Consider the following 16,790-nt stretch of genomic DNA (forward strand, 5'->3'; position numbering starts at 1 on the left):
CCCACTCAAGTATTGTGAAACGCTTCCTCCATTCCTCTGTCTGGGAGACCCGAGGGGCCTCAGGGGACAGGCCAGTAGTAAACAGCCCACGGGGCTTCGACTGGCTGCCCAGTCCAATCTAGCTGTCACCCTTTATCTAGCTGTCACCCTTTATAACGGGGTTTCGTAAACATCATGTTAGACATTTTAAAAGAATCAGCTGTTGATGTACCCGAGGAAAAGTGACAAGATGGAGCTTCATAAAGAAGTTGGAATAGTTTTGCAGAGCTGCCCTCTCCTTGTAGGACAGGTCAAGGGGACACCGTTGCTGCTCTAGACTATTGGAAAGCTTTCTGCCTTCCCTGAATCCTCGTACTGGCCACCTCTCTCTTTGCAGGTAACATGTATATCTTAATTTTGGAATCCTAGAGATGAGGTTACAGTTTTAACTGAGCATTTTAGCATTTGGGATGAAGCACCGAATCTTGAATGTTAAAGCTGAAAGGGGGATTTGCAGTTTTCTCGGATTTTATTTATTTTTTAATTTAATTAATTTATTTTTGGCTGCGTTGGGTCTTTGTTGCTTTGCGCGGGCGTTTTCTAGTTGTGGCGAGCAGGGGCTACTCTTCCTTGCAGTGCACGGGCTTCTCATTGCAATGGCTTCTATTGTTGTGGAGCACGGGCTGTAGGCGCACGGGCTTCAGTAGTTGTGGCTCGTGGGTTCTAGAGCGCAGGCTCTGTAGTTGTGGTGCCCGGGCTTAGCTGCTCCGCGGCACGTGGGATCTTCCTGGACCTGGGCTTGAACCCTTGTGCCCTGCGTTGGCAGGCGGATTCTTAACCACTGCGCCACCAGGGAAGTCCCAGTTTTCTCTTTTTTAAAAATGAGGAACTGGTAGGGCCTCCCCGCTAGTTGGGAGCAGAGCTGTTGACCAGATTCTGTGCTGGCGTCTCCTGCTCCCACGCTCCAGAGAGGCCAAGGCCAAGCTGCGGATGACACAGGTACTTAGTTTAGGATGGGTGGGGCCTCCTGAAGACAAAAAGCTGAGCGCTCCAAGCCTGCTGCTGGCTCAGCATGGCGGACGGTCACATCTGTGCGTGCGCATGCGTGCTTGCGTGCGTGCGTGTGCTTGCGTGCCTGCGTGAGTGTGCGCCAGTCAGGACGTGCCCCCTCAGGGCGAGGCGCACCGGGCTGCCCCGCAAGCGCTCCCACTGGAGCGCTGCGCTCGCCACCCAGAGCTTTCTTGGCTTCGCAGCCTACGCTCCTCGCTCCAGCAGGAACCTGTTTGTGTTGACCTCCGACAAATGGCGGGCGTTTTACACGGGCAGGCTTAATGAAGGCCCTGGAGACTTCTACGGATGTTGAACCCAAACCCACAGGCCCCGTCCGTGTAAGTTAGCGCCTCTCGAGTAGGAGCGGTGGTTGAGCTCCGACCCGGAATGCCTCCCTTTCTTTTAGAGCCGGCCATGGCTCTACTTTTGGTCTCCGCCCTTGCAGAATAGATTTCATCTCTAAAATGAGCACATTTGGCCCAGCGGATTACCTCTGTTTTACGGGTCCACCCCAGCCTTTTGTGGTCTTCGCTAGTTAGCAGGTAACAAAAAATGCAGTAAATCAAAGCCGGAGCCTGAGGGAAACCTTTACATAATAAAAGGAATACAGTTTAACAGACATTTATTGAGTGCCTATTGTGTCCCAGGCATTGGGGACTGGAAATGACTGACAAGTTCAGCTGGGGGGGGGGTGGGGGTGGGCGGGGATCCTCCCATTCCTGGGGTTTAGATATCGGATGCCTTTTGTCATAAATCCTTTGGAGTTGCGGAGTTACCATTCCAAGTTTGGTCTGATCACTATGAAAGATCAGGATGTGTGGAAGTTCATCTTGTTGCTGGGCATAGGTTGTGCCCCAGGGCAGAGATGTGAGAGGCAGTCACATCAGAGCGGGACCCTCCCTTCCCCTTGTGTCCTCTCTGAGCAGTTGTGTCGGGCACTGTCCACTTTACCCTGTGCCCTTATTCTCTGCCGCTTCCCAGGCTCTGGTTACGCTGGCAGGAGGTGAGAGAGGTGGACGAATTTCCTCTCCGCCCTCTCTGCTTACACCCGCTGTGGGTAGCTCTGTCCTCTTGCTCCTCTAGGCTTGTTGCTGGTCCAGGTGCTTCCCCATCCCTGCTCATTAATTCTCTTAACTCTGCTCACAGTTCCTTAAGTAGCCCTTCCGTTGAAGTCTTTTTTTTTTTTTTTTGGCTGCGGTACGCGGGCCTCTACACTGCTGCGGCCTCTCCCGCTGCGGAGCACAGGCTGCGGACGCGCAGGCTCAGCGGCCATGGCTCACGGGCCCAGCCGCTCCGCGGCATGCGGGGTCCTCCCGGACCGGGGCACGAACCCGTGTCCCCTGCATCGACAGGCCGACTCTCAACCACTGCGCCACCAGGGAAGCCCCCATTGAAGTCTTGAATATGCCATCTCTTTCTGGCTGAAACCGGAGAGAGGTGAACGGTAACTCACTTAAAATGATAAAAAATCACTTATTTGTGAAAAATGTCTTCGTCTGGGCTTGCCTAAGTAGAACACAGTTGACGGTAGTAGACCCCAGCTTCAGATTTAAGTTTCTCTTACCAAAGTTGAGAAACTTTGCCCACTACCTCTCTTTCTGCACCCCCACCCCAGCTCCAAGCCGTGTGGATCTATTTTTATCACTATTTCATAGTTGCGTATTATATATTGAGTTTATATCTTTCTTTGTGTTGCCTTAGGCATTTTGATAACAGTAAACAGGCTTTTCCTCTGTTGCTGCATTTTGGGTTAGCTTCTCTTGCTGAGGACCATGGGATAGGAATTAGAGCAAGGATTTGGGACCCAGACAGATTTGGGTTCGTGGGTTCAAATTCCAGCTCTGCAACTTACTGTCTGTGTGGTTGGGCATCATTAACGCTGTCTTGTTCCGTTTCTTCTTCTGTAGATGGTGACGATAGTTCTGTGGAATTGCTGTGTGAGGGATGGGGTCCTGGTCTAAAGCACGAGCGTTCCACGTGGAGTGAGTGTGCAATAGTAGCTTTCATGCCGTGGATGTAGCCTAGTGCCTGATGGAAACAACTTAAAATCATTTAAAAAGAGACATTGCCAGCTATTTGTCCGTCTAGGTGGAAAGTCACTTGGGAAAAGTCTTGTTGTGAGAAGTCACCTTAGTAGCTTCCCTTGGTGATTCGCAGGTAAGTCGGAGGTATCCTGGGAAAAGCGTAGTCAGGCCCCCTGGTTAATGTGCCGGCTGCCCCTCCACTTCCTCTATGTATGCAGGGTGATTCGGCAGGGGGCTAGTGGACTGATTGCAGAGAGAGCAGGGAGCCTCTGGGGAGAAAACAGCTTGAGATTTTGAGCCTCTTTTTTTAAAGTGAAATTAATTTCATTCACAGTGTTGTGCAACCACACCACTATCTATTTCCAAAACTTTTTCATCACCCCGAACGGAAACTCTATACCCGTTAATCAATAACTTCTCATTCTCTCTCTCATCAGCTCCTGGTAACCTCTATTCTACTTTCTGTTTCTGTGAATTTACTTATTCTAGATATTTCACGTAAGTGGAATCATACAATATTTGTCCTTTTGAGTCTGGCTTCTTTCACTTGGCATAATGTTTTCAAGGTTCATTTTTGTCATAGCATCTTTCAGAACTTTATTTCTTTTTATGCTTGAATAATATTCCATTGTGTATATATACCACATTTTGTTTAACCATTCATCTGTCCGTTCATCTGTCGACTGACATGGGTTATTTCCAGCTCTTGGCTATTGTGAACAGTGTTGTTCTGAACATTGGTGTTCAAGTATCTGTTCCTGTTTTCAGCTCTTTTGGGTATATACCAGGGAATCGCTGGGTTATATGTTAATTCACTTTTTTGAGGAACTGCCAAATTGAACCCCTTGTATTTTTTTTTTTTTTTTTTTGCGGTACGCGGGCCTCTCACTGTTGTGGCTTCTCCCGTTGCGGAGCACAGGCTCCGGACGCGCAGGCTCAGCGGCCATGGCTCACGGGCCCAGCCGCTCCGCGGCATGTGGGATCTTCCCGGACCGGGGCATGAACCCGTGTCCCCTGCATCGGCAGGCGGACTCTCAACCACTGCGCCACCGGGGAAGCCCGAACCCCTTGTATTTTTGAGAGTCAGCATCACCAGACTCACTCTGATGAATTAATATGGACCTAACTGGAAAGAAGCATCATCAAGGGCCCCATGGGAGATCTTGCTGGCTTGGTGCCAGACTTGATATGGGGGTGGGGGGGGGTGGGGGGCGGGGGGGCCAGCGTGGGTGGTCTCAATGCCAGATGCCTAGGAGCAGAGAGGTGGTACACAAGAGTCCAGCTGGAGAGTCTGTCCCCATATAGTGAGGGTAGTGCTTCTTGGCCCAGCCAGTTATTGCCATGTGGGAAGGAGTTTCTGTTTCTTCAAAAGAAGCAGGATGTGAAATATCCTGATTTTTAAGTGTTAGCAACTAGTTCAAAATGGGTGGGCCAAGTAGAACGTTTCTCTGGGTTCATTTTGGCCCTTGGGTGTCTGTTGGTGACAGTTGACCTGGATATTTGTGGGGATGGACTGCTTTTAGCAGTGTGTCGTCACTGAACCTAGAAGCCCCTCTAGGTCCATCCATTCCGGGGTGAGAGTGCTTGGGATCAGTGGCTGAGCATATCTGGGGAAGCAGGAAGGCAGGGGCCTTGGGAATCCAGGCTGGGGTGCAGTACCATCCAAGGAGGAATCTGGACAAGTTAGGCAAGGGTTGATCAGACTTCAGTGGATCCATTGGAACTGAGAAGAGAAGTGTCTGCATGGGGACCCAATCATAACACACTCATCTCAGACCCTGCCTGAGGCTCTGCTCTGCTTGGTTCTGGTGCTCAGAATAAAAGTTCACCCTGAAGGCTGCCGCATGAACAGTCCCAGCCTTAAATGAGGTCAGGACCAAAAACAGTCCCGCTCTTTCAGGAGTGTCATCTTTTGATTGTAAAGATCTGCTGTGCTATGTGCCCTCATCACTTCCTTGAAGACACTGAGTGAATGTGAAATTGGTTGTGAATATTTTGTTTGTAAAATACCAGTAGTAAGAACTTTTTTTTTTTGGTATAAATTTTCATATAAATTCTTCTACTTCTGTTTCCTCTCATATTTAACTGAGAATGAAAACACCCATAAAAAGAGCTTGTATTCTATGTCTTTGTAGATTCATTTTCTGATTTACCCACTTGTAAACTTATAATGTTGCCTAGCAACTTATAATGATATGACTGAAGCACCACTCATCTGATTATTTACAATGAGGCAAATGTGTCTCTGAGATAGAAAACCTTTAAAAGTTATGATCAATTATTTGATGTTTCTTGGGAAAAGGAGCACCAAAACACAAACAGAGTTGGCAATAAATATTTTGAATCCAATGCTGAATCAGAGGTATGGCTATGTTTCACCCATTGAATCTTGTTTAGATGGATAAAATTTAGCAGATAAGACAAGTGATGGGGTGGAATGGCTCTAATGTGACTGGACATAGCATACTGTACATCTCTGTACATCTGCTACACTCCCCGTATGACATGTTAACTAACCATGGAGTAGCCACTTGTGTGTGTATTTGCACTAAATATAAATTTAAGCATTAATTTCTTCAGAAGTAGGGACACTGGCGTTCTTTTTGGACATTAGTGAATATAGAGTCTCCTGGACTTCAGTCATTGTTTAGTGTTGCACAAGATTGTTGCTATTTGCTTTAAAAAATCAACTTTGGGATGACATATTCAAGAAAATGCACTTAATTAAGTGTAGGGTTTGATAAACATATACGCTGGAGTAACCATCGTTGCTATCAAGATAGAGACCATTTGCAGAATCCCACAAAATTCTCTTACTCTGTTTCTCATTCAGTCCTCATCCACTCTCCCACCCCCATGCTCATCCTTGGGCAATCACTGATCTGCATTCTATCATTATAGATTAGGTTGGTCTTTTCTGGAACTTCATCTAAATTGAATCATACAGTACATACTCTTCTGTCTTTTTAAATTTTATTTTATTTATTAAATTTTAAAAACATTTATTTTAATCAGCCTTGTGTTTTGTTTTTTGTTTGTTTGTTTTTTTGTTTTTTTTTTTTCTGCCTCTCCCGTTGCGGAAGACAGGCTCTGGACGCGCAGGCTCAGTGGCCATGGCTCACGGGCCCAGCCGCTCCGGAGCATGTGGGATCTTCCCAGACTGGGGCACGAACCCGTGTCCCCTGCATCGGCAGGCGGACTCTCAACCACTGCGCCACCAGGGAAGCCCAGCCTTGTGTTTTTGAGATTCATGCATGTTGTTGCCTATGTGGGTAGTTAATTCCTTTTTTATTGCCAAGTAGTGTTCCATTGTGTAGCTATGCCATAACTTACCTATTCTCCTGTTAGTGGGCATTGGGTTGTTTGCACTTTTTGGATATTATGAGTAAAGTTTGTACGACCATTCGTGTGTAAGTCTTTGTTTGGATGTGTGTTTTCTTTTCTCTTGGTTAAATACCTCGGAATAGAATTTCTGGGTCATGTGGCAAGTGGATGTTTAATTTGATAAGAAACTGCCAAACTTTTCCAGAATCGTTGCACCATTTTATGTTCCCACCAGTGATGTATGAGAGCTCCAGCTACTTCACATCTTTGCCAACACTAGATATTGTCAGAATTCAGAAATTTGTTCTTCTCTTTCTGGCTTACTTCACTCTGTATGACAGACTCATACAGAGTGAAGTAAGCCAGAAAGAGAAAAACTAATATCGTATATTAACGCATATATGTGGAATCTAGAAACATGGTACAGATGAACCCGTTTGCAAGGCAGAAATAGAGACACAGATGTAGAGAACAAACGTATGGATGTATGGGGGGAAAGTGGGGAAGGGGGTGAGGGTGGGGGTGGGATGAATTGGGAGGTTGGGATTGACATATATACACCAATATGTATAAAATAGATAACTAATAAGAATCTGCTGTATAAAAAAATAAATTTAATTTAAAAAAAAGAATTAAAAAACTTAACCATTCTAACGGGTGTGTTTTCATTTGTATTTCCCTGGTGACAAATGATGTTGAGCACTTTTCATGTGCTTATTGGCCATCTGATGTTTTCATTTGGCCAAATCTTCTTGCTGATGTTCTAAGTTGAATTGTTTTCTTATAATTACGTTTTAAGAGTTTTTTTTTCTTCATTCTGGATACAAGTCCTTTGTCAGATATGTATATTAAGAATGGTTTCTCTCAGTTTGTTGTCTTTTCATTTTCCTTAACATTAACCCTTGAAGAGCAGCAGTTCTTAGAGTTCTTAATTTTTATAATGTCCAGCTTATCATTTTTTTTAAAAAAAAAATTTATTTATTTATTTATTTATTTATGGCTGTGTTGGGTCTTCATTTCTGTGCGAGGACTTTCTCTAGTTGTGGCGAGCGGGGGCCACTCTTCATCGTGGTGCCCAGGCCTCTCACTGTCGCGGCCTCTTGTTGCAGAGCACAGGCTCCAAACGTGCAGGCTCAGTAGTTTTGGCTCACGGGCCCAGTTGCTCCGTGGCATGTGGGATCTTCCCAGACCAGGGCTCGAACCCGCGTCCCCTGCATTGGCAGGCAGATTCTTAACCACTGTGCCACCCGGGAAGCCCTATCACTTTTTTTAATTTGATGGTTCACGCTTCTTTTGTTGTATCTGAGAAAAGATTTACCTATCCTAAGATCAGAAAGTTTTTCTCCTGTATTTTATTTTAGAAGTTTTATAGTTTTACATTTAGGTCTGTGATTCATTTCAAGTTACTTTTGGTATACATGTAAGGGTCAAGGTGTTTTGGGGTTTTTTTTGGTTTTTTGCATATGTGTGTCCCATTGTTTCAGCACCATGTATTGAAAAGATGATTTTTTTCAGGTGAATTACCATGTTGAAAATCAACTGAACATATATGTGTGGCACTATTTCTGGACTCTGTTCTGTTTTTAGAAATATATGTCTGTCTGTAAGGAAATACCATACTGTCTTGATCCCTGCAGCTTTATAATAAATCTTGAAGTCAGATAGGTAAATCTTCCAACTTTTTTCTTCCCCAAATTGTTTTGGTCATTCTAGGCCTATTCTATATCTATGTAAGTTTTAGAAGGAGCTTGCTAGGATTTTGATTGGAATTGCATCGATTCCATAGATCAATTTGGAGAAGAATTGACATCAATAATATTGAGTGTTCTGATCCATGAACATGGTATATCTCTTCAGTTATTTAGGACTTCTTTAATTTTAAATTCAGTAGTGTTTGTAGTTTTCAGTGTACAGTTCTGGCACATACTTTCTTTAATTTATTCCTAAATGTTTCAGATCTATTGATGCCATTGAAAATGGTATTTAAAAAAATTCAGACTCCAGATATTCATGGCTAGAAATAAACCCAGTTTTTGTATATTGACCTTGTATTTTGCAACCTTGCTAAAAGTACTAGTTCTAGTACTTTTTTGGTGGATTCCTTGGAGTTTTCATGTTGTGTGCAACATGTCCCAATAGGAAACAAAGGCACATTCACTTTCCTTGAGAATAGCTAGTGTTTCCCTAGTGCTGTGGCTGGTTCAAAGGGGCCAACATTTATGTGACTATAAAATGTTGTTTTTGGTTCCACCTAAATTGTATTTAATTAGCCTGAAATCTTAGAGAAAGGTAAATACTAAATTCTTGAAGTTCAAATGTTAAAAAAATAACATTAATTAGAAGGTTTTAATGAATTTCATTGGAGTGGAATTTGATAGCAGTTGTTTTATTTTCAACAGGACTGATTTGACTTCAACGATTTCATATTTCTTTTTGATGCTGTGTATCCATTTCAAGGCCATCTCTTAGCATTGCCTTTTCTGGGTTTTCCCTCTTTATACCTATTTATGTTTCTTACTTGTGGGATGTGTTTGGTAAGGAATTTAATATGCATTTATATGATGAATGCTCATTAAGCATGCAGCATTTGCCAGACTTGGTACCAGGTGCCATGGATACAGTGTGAGCCAGACAGAAACATGCATTTGCTGTCTTTATGGAGCTTACATTCTAGCAAGACAGTGGGACATTGAGTAAATGATTATACAGACTATGGAATTACAATTTGAAAAGTGCTATAAAGTCACTAAGTTTATGAAAGAGAGTCCTAACTTAGACTGGGACAGGCTGTGGGGTCGGAGAAATCTTCCCTAAAGCAGTGACATTTTTGCATGCTCCGATAGTTGTGTTTATAGAGTTAGGTAGACTTGGGAGTAGGGGGTTGGTAATACTACTTATGCCAACCCATTTACCTTGATATATATGCTCCAAATTTTTTCTTCAATAGCATTTCTACACCGCCTTAGTGGTCACTGGTAGAGTTAAAACCAAGAATCATGAATTAATTCCTTTTACTTTTATGATAGCAGCTAATTCTGTAGCTCTGAAGTCATCATTGTAACTTAAGTCCATTTGAGAGGACATACCAGGCAGATTTGCATCAAACAGGTCGTAATTTTGATACTTCTTGTGACCAGAGTTTTATTCTCCTGTCTAGGGATAATGGGGATGGGCGACCCATGTGTACTCGGTTTTACTTGACTGCTTACAGTTGCATTTGACTACTGTGAATATAAATATTTAGGAGAATTATAGGCGGTATACAGTTATATTTCCTAATAAGTTCCATGCCTTGTTTTATATCTTTTTAGATTCTCTTTTTTCTGAATAACTTACTTGGCTCTGATTAAGTCCTGAAAGATTATATGAAAGAAGTATTAAAAAAAAAAACCCTCATATACCTTGCTTACATCAATTTTAATTTATTTTGCATATTTGTGCATCTCTAAGAGTTGCTTTCAAAAACAAACAATTTATTAGATGAATGATATATAGATGGCCAGTTGGATAATTTGCTCCATAGGAAATTCCCTGCTTTATTCCTGTCTGAAAGGTCTACCTGGTGCTAGCTGTTTCTTTTTGGTTTTATCTTGATTTTCACAGACTTTGAATGGGGGATTCACATTGCCTACGCCTGCTGAATAACTGTTTAACTCTTGCTTTAATGTTAATGAAAACTGTTAATGAAACAGTTAATGAGTTAATGAAAACTGAAGTTAGTTAAGAAGTGTTTATTGTTCAGATTATTTCCCTCTCTTTTTTTATGATTTAACCTATTCACTGATGTATCTTTAGCCTGTGCAGTGCCCTTGTGAAATCCAGCTGTTGTGGGGAATGTGATGAAGGAAATTTGGATTTGTTCGCTTTATACTTTAAGGGCATTGACTAAAGTTTAAGGAGCAAAGTTGGTTATAACTAATGGCCAGGTTTGAGGTTTGGGGGTGTCTTAGTCAATACAGGCTGCTAAAACAAGATAGCGTAGACTGGGCAGCTTATAAACAACAGACACTTATTTTTCATACTTTTGGTGGCTGGAGGTCTGAGATCAGTGTGCCAGCCTGGTTGCTCTGGTGAGGGCCCTCTCCCAGGTTGCAGGCAAACATCTTTTTGCTATGTCCTCACTTGGTGGAGAGGGTCTCTCTGGGATTGCCTTTTTTTCAAAAAAATAAATTTATTTCTTTATGGCTGCATTGGGTCTTCGTTGCTGCATGCGGGCTTTCTCTAGTTTCGGTGAGCGGGGGCTACTCTTCGTTGCGGCATGTGGGCTTCTCATTGCAATGGCTTCTCTTGTTGTGGAGCACGGGCTCTAGGTGCCCGGGCTTCAGTAGTTGTGGCTCGCGGGCTCCAGAGCGCAGGCCCAGTAGTTGTGGCACACGGGTTTAGTTGTTCCGCGGTATGTGGGATCTTCCCGGGCCAGGGCTTGAACGTGTGTCCCCTGCATTGGCAGGCGGATTCTTAACCACTGCGCCACCAGGGAAGTCCTGGGATTGGTTTTCATTTTATTTTATTTTTATTTATTTATTTTTTTTGCGGTACGCGGGCTTCTCACTGTTATGGCCTCTCTCGTTGCGGAGCACAGGCTCCGGACGCGCAGGCTCAGCGGCCATGGCTCACGGGCCCAGCCACTCCGCGGCATGTGGGATCCTCCCGGACTGGGGCACGAACCCGTGTCCCCTGCATCGGCAGGCGGACTCTCAACCACTGCGCCACCAGGGAAGCCCCCTGGGATTGGTTTTTTAAAGGTACTATCCCATTCATGAGGGTTCCACCCTCATGACTTAATCATACCCAAAGGCCCCACTTCAAAATACCATCACCTTGGGGATTAATTAGAATTTCAACATATGAATTTTTGGGATACAAACATTCAGCACATAATAGGGGGTTACTTTTATAATTTATTCATTTTTATTCTTACTCCAGTAGAGTGTATATTAAAGAATTAATGGTGAACAGGGAATATTCCATTTAAAATTTTTCTTTGTTCTTTGTGCAAGGATGGAAAGTTAGTGCTGTAACTCCTGGTGGCTCACTTCAGCTTGACCTCTCCAATGACTTATCTGGTGCTCGTTCAAGCAGGATCACCCCTGTGCCTGTCTCGTATAGCATGTAGCTGTGTGTGGCTGCAGAAAAGAAGAAAATCATGCCGACTGCTCACTCTGAATTCAGAAGCACTAACCTTAGATGGACCTTGAATGCTTCTGGTTGCGCATACGATCTTCCCTGCTTCCTGCATTTTCTCACTCTCCTTTCTCAAACCTCCAGCACCTCCTTCCTCCTTTTCACTCTTGGCTGAGCCTCTTTCTTCCTATTTATAGAGAAGATAGAAGGAATCAGAAGATGATATCACCAGCACCCAGCGCCAGGACTCCCAACTGTGGGTGGCTTTGGAGCAGGGTGGTGGCAGTGTAGATCAATTCCCAGGGCTGGCTGTGTAGCCAGCAAGGGGTGAGGAGGGCTGCGATCCAGTGGGGAAGCTGGGCTGGTGTCCCCAGAGGTGATGTGAATCCTGTCCATCCCAATGGATAAAGGGCTCTGCTTTCAAGGAAAACCTGTTTACCTGTTTTCTTTTCTCCATAGGACCACTCACATTGTCATTAAAAAAAAATCATGCTGTTATTTCTCTCGTTTAATAACCAAACAAAACCTGTTTTGACTTCATTCCTCCCTGTAGCCACTGTCCCATTCTTCTTTTTCCTTTAGAGGAAATTCCTTGGCAGTGTTTTGTCCTCGGGGTCTACAGTTTCTCTCCCTCCCCAGACAGGCTGTTGGTTACTTCTCAGTCCTCTTTTTACTGCCCTGTCATCCTCTTCTGCCTTCTTGCTGCCTGCAGAAGTGGACTCCCAGGACTGCCTGGACACTCTGCGCCAGCACGTGCGTGTGTGTACGTGCACACACACACACACACTTGAAGATTCTTGTGCTGTAATATGTCTCACCCTCTGGGTTTCTTCTCATCACTTCCTTTGAAGCCATTTAACTTGTTCCTCTAACCTCTGTATTTTCTGCAAATTGGAAGTGAGTTTTAAAGCTTCATTAATAGAATTTAGCTAAATGACATTTCATCTTTGAAGCTGCTTCTCTTAGGCACGTGGAGCTTTGGGACGACCCCTGATATTAACAGAAGGACTCATCTCCTCTTTGGAAGTGCCTGGCATTTGCATGAAGGTGGCCCAGGAGTCCAGATCAGCATTTACTGTGACCGACAGATTTTAGTATGTTTTGCGCTGGCCTCTCAGGATGCTGACTCCCCCCAACCCCCTGATGCTCCACCCCAGGAGGAGGCCCCTGGGGCTTTCAGGGTCCAAGAGGAAGTTGCAGCCTCTTGGGAGGGTGGGTAGAGAGCTCTGTACTAGGTTAGATAATATCTCCTGTAGTTCTGCCCTCCCCTGCTTGGGGAGGCAAAGAGAAAAGCCTCTTTGGGTACCCCGTTCCTTTCACTGTTGGTAACCCGTCAGTGGCTGGGGATGGTCAACTTGTCTATGAGAGGAGGTGGAGGTCCTGCAGAGGCTGAGAGCGAATTCTCTAGTATCTTAGTACTTTGTCTTCTGTGACTTTTCACCTAGGTTTTTATTTCCCCAGATGAGATAATGAATTTCCTTGAGGGTGGAAATATAAAGTTATAAATTTTCTGTAAAATTCATAGAGGACTAGAGAATCACTAATGAACTCTAGAACTGGAGAGGACTTTTGAGAATTTAGGATATAGTTAGTGTAGGATAGAAATGTACTTATTTCCCTGGATCTTGGTTTCTGAATAGTTTATTTTTATAATATAGGTATATTTAGTTACTTATTGTCTATTGTCTAATAGTTTATATGTTCAGACTATGTTAATCTAGCTTTTATTGGTCATGAATTAGGACGTTCTTATATTACCAAAATGGCATTTTAAGGAAAAGCTACCATCATCTAACATAATGCCAAATTATGACCTTTCCATTTCTTTCTTTATGACACAGGAAATCCGGGATCCTCTTATGCAGTGGCTGGGGAAACATGTGGATGCTGAAGGAGTAATAAAATCCAGCAAGCTCTCCCTTAAATTCGTTTCATCCTACACGTCTGAAATAGAAATCACCCCATCTGCTATACCTGTGGTGACTGACATAGAGACCTTCTCATCAGAAAATTTTAACTTTGACATCTACAAACAAAATTTGCAGACAAAGAAACTTGGAAAAGTAATTCTGTTTGCTGAAGTGACAACCACCACAATGAGTCTTCTGGACGGGTAAGTTCTGGCCAGGCTGGCTTCTCTACCTGCTTGGAGGAATCCAGTTATGTTGCTCGTTCTCTCTAACCAGTGCTGGGTGAGAGGGATAGAGATTTAGAACGATAACTCTTAATAAAGCGCTAGCAAGATGGGAGTACCCTGTCCTAGAGGAGTTAAAATGTAGGAAAAGAAATTAAAGTTCTTTGGTCAAAGATTTGTGTTTTAAAGAATGGGGGATTTTTGTGCCTTGTGACTCTCTTCCTTTAATCTGGCCTTTCAGAATGTCTTTGGAAAAAAGAACATTAGGAAAAAAGATGTTTAGCAGGTGGCACGGGTGTTCATGTTACCGCTTTACATTTGTGTTGTTATAATCAGTGTTAAGATGTTATAACCAGTTTAAGATGTTTTGCAGGAGCATTAGAATAGCAAATTTGAATAACATGTAAGCTGTGTTAAATTAAATAAATTAGAGCTTTGTACTTTGAAAACCTGTTTTGGTATGTTCCTATCCAATGCATTTTTAAAGCACTCTGTAATCCCATTTGGATGTTCAAGGTTTACTCTTATTGCAACTTTTCCTTTTTATTCCTTCTGTTTCATGGACTTTGATTAAAGGTTTAAAAATGGAAAACAGATGAAAGGAATTTTTAAACTCCAAATTAGTCAGTATTAGGTAATACTCTTATGTTGAGATAGATAGTTTAAAAAGGAGGGTTATAGAGGGAGTGACTAAGAAAAGCATCTTCCTTCAACATGGGACTAATATTTAAGGAATGTAAGACTCCACCCCCCAGCCCCCCATTTAGTTTCTAGACACTTTCACCTGCGGGACTGCACAATTAGACAGATACGTAGTTCAACATATGGAACGTGTGGAAGTATTTTGGCTTTTCTTCTTAACAATAATTTCTGGATTTGCTAGTATGTTGATATAAACTGATGAGATCATTTTAGGATTTCATGACTGTCATACTCACAGTCATGGAAATGGCAATTTTAGTGTACGTATAGGATGTAGGAAAAGCATTAATATTATGGGGGAATTAGCAGAGTGAGGAGGTGAAGTAAGAAGGGGAATGTGAGCAATGGTAATGAACAGTTCTTGTTGCCCGAGTTGTTTCATGTTGTCATAGGTACTTTTTTTTTTTTTTTCAGTGTTCCCATCCTCTCCTGCCTCTACTCCCCTCCCCCTGCCAATCCCTTGAATCCCTGTAGAGAAGAAAACACCTGTATTTGTATGGAGCAGTTATTACTTGCTTGTACAAATTCTGTGATAATCATTTGTTACTGCAGTGAACTATATTATATCAAAAAGGTGACCCATTATAATCATATTTTCCAAATCAAAAATGAGACACAATATTTAACAAAAGGTTTTGGGGGGTGAAATTCAGATGGAAAAACGTTGGCACTTCCAGACCATTTTGGCTGTTTTTGTGGACAACAGTGAAGAATATTTTGTGTTGGGGAAATCTTGAAACTTTGAGATTATCGCTGTTGAGTTTGGGCAGTGTATTACCAAGAGGGCTGTGAGTGCCTTGCTAGGGTGGGTAGACCGAGGCTCCTGTGTAATCATATGGTTGGGTTTCCTTATACCCTGGTGAGGCTGTGTTGTAGGATGGAAAAGAAATGCCGTGTAAATAAGTTTTATTACGCTTGAATATCTGTAAGTTCAGTTTTGATATTGAACTTTTTTTGAAAAATGAAAATTCCACCTTAAGCAACTTGGGTCTGTAAAAGTGTGCTTGAGCTCGACAATAGTGGAGTCGGGAAACTCCTGTAGGGTTAAAGCTTGTTATTTTTACAAAAGAGAGACATTTCAGCTTTTCCAAAGAGCATTTAGGAATCTTTGTTTCTTTTCTTGTCTAGTCTCCAGAGTGTGGATGGTAAAATGGCTTTGATGATTACTGATGAAGCTCTGCTTCGCACAGAGCAGATGTTGAATAAGCAGTCGCCTTTCACCATGACTTATCATAGATGTCCTCTTCCACTGCACATGTGGGTTCCTTCCTAACACTAAGAGAAAGGTACTCACTGCAGCCTACTGAGTCAGCGAGGCTGGTGAGAGGTTCCTGGGCGGCTGTAGCCTTTTTTACAAGGAACTTGAAGAGGTCACCTTGGTGTCAAAAAGCTCCCAGAATTATCCACAAAGGGGTCATGAGATAGGTAAATGAAACATTGATTATTACTTTCTAAGAGGAAGAGTGAAGACATTTCTACAGCTAACGTTATATTTGATCCTATAAATGAGCTACTCTTATGGAAACAGTATATTGTTGTGGTTATAACAACAATAATAGTAGTTAATAGGTATTGAAAGCTTTTATCTTCCATACACTGCTTTTGTGTACTTTATATGTATCGACTAATTTCATACATCACACCAGTGTGTAGAATGCTAGGTAACAGCATTTATTGTATGTGGAATTGTTCCTGTTTCTGACAAACACTGACATTTTATTTTCAGAGCTTTTCCCTATAATGATACAGCTTCTAACAGACGTGTGCTCTACCTCCCAAGCTACCAAAGGCCAGGCCTCGATTGAATGCTTTGCTGCTGCATGACAGTGTTCATTAGCGGTGAACCTGTGAGACCCATGTCCTTGCCAGCTGCCCCCGTGCAGATCCCCTCTGCATTGTTAGGCCTGTTTCTTGTGATGAGCACAAGATCTAAGCCCTAGCACATCCCATTCAGGTACCAATTTCTAGGTCAGTTGGGGTTAGGTTCAGCTGTGTGAGACAGTGATCCCCCCCCAATTAAAGTGGCTTAAATAGGATTGAAGTTTTTTACTGTATATGAGATGGACTGAGATGGACAGCCTAGGGCCGAGTGTGGCTCACAGTGTCCAGGACCCGTTGAGTTGCTCTGTCACCCTCAGCAAGTGGTCCAAGAGGCGACCCACTCATTTATATTCCCTCTCATTGTAGCCGGTAAGCAGAAGGAGAGGGGATAGTAGCGTGTGCCCCCATTCTTTTTTTTTTAATATTTTTTAAAAATTTATTTATTTTTGGCCACATTGGGTCTTCGTTGCAGCACATGGGCTTTCTCTAGTTGTGGCCAGCGCAGGCTACTCTTCGTTGTGGAGCGCTGGCTTCTCACTGCAGTGGCTTCTCTTGTTGTGGAGCACGGGCTCTAGGCACGGGCTTCAGTAGTTGTGGCACGCAGGCTCAGTAGTTGTGGCTCGTGGGCTCTAGAG

General features: G+C 43.2%; 1 protein-coding gene across 1 annotated transcript in view; it reads left to right on the forward strand.

Moving 5' to 3' along the window:
• Nucleotides 1-16,790, forward strand: part of HLCS (holocarboxylase synthetase) — a 197,850-nt gene that overhangs the window by 43,812 nt on the left and 137,248 nt on the right. Inside the window, exon 6 of the mRNA XM_030880866.2 lies at nucleotides 13,340-13,611. Within this exon, the coding sequence (XP_030736726.1) occupies nucleotides 13,340-13,611 (272 nt within the window). The remainder of the gene's footprint in view (nucleotides 1-13,339; nucleotides 13,612-16,790) is intronic.

Source organism: Globicephala melas, chromosome 4, assembly GCF_963455315.2.
Source record: "Globicephala melas chromosome 4, mGloMel1.2, whole genome shotgun sequence".
Classification (NCBI taxonomy): Eukaryota; Metazoa; Chordata; class Mammalia; order Artiodactyla; family Delphinidae; genus Globicephala; species Globicephala melas.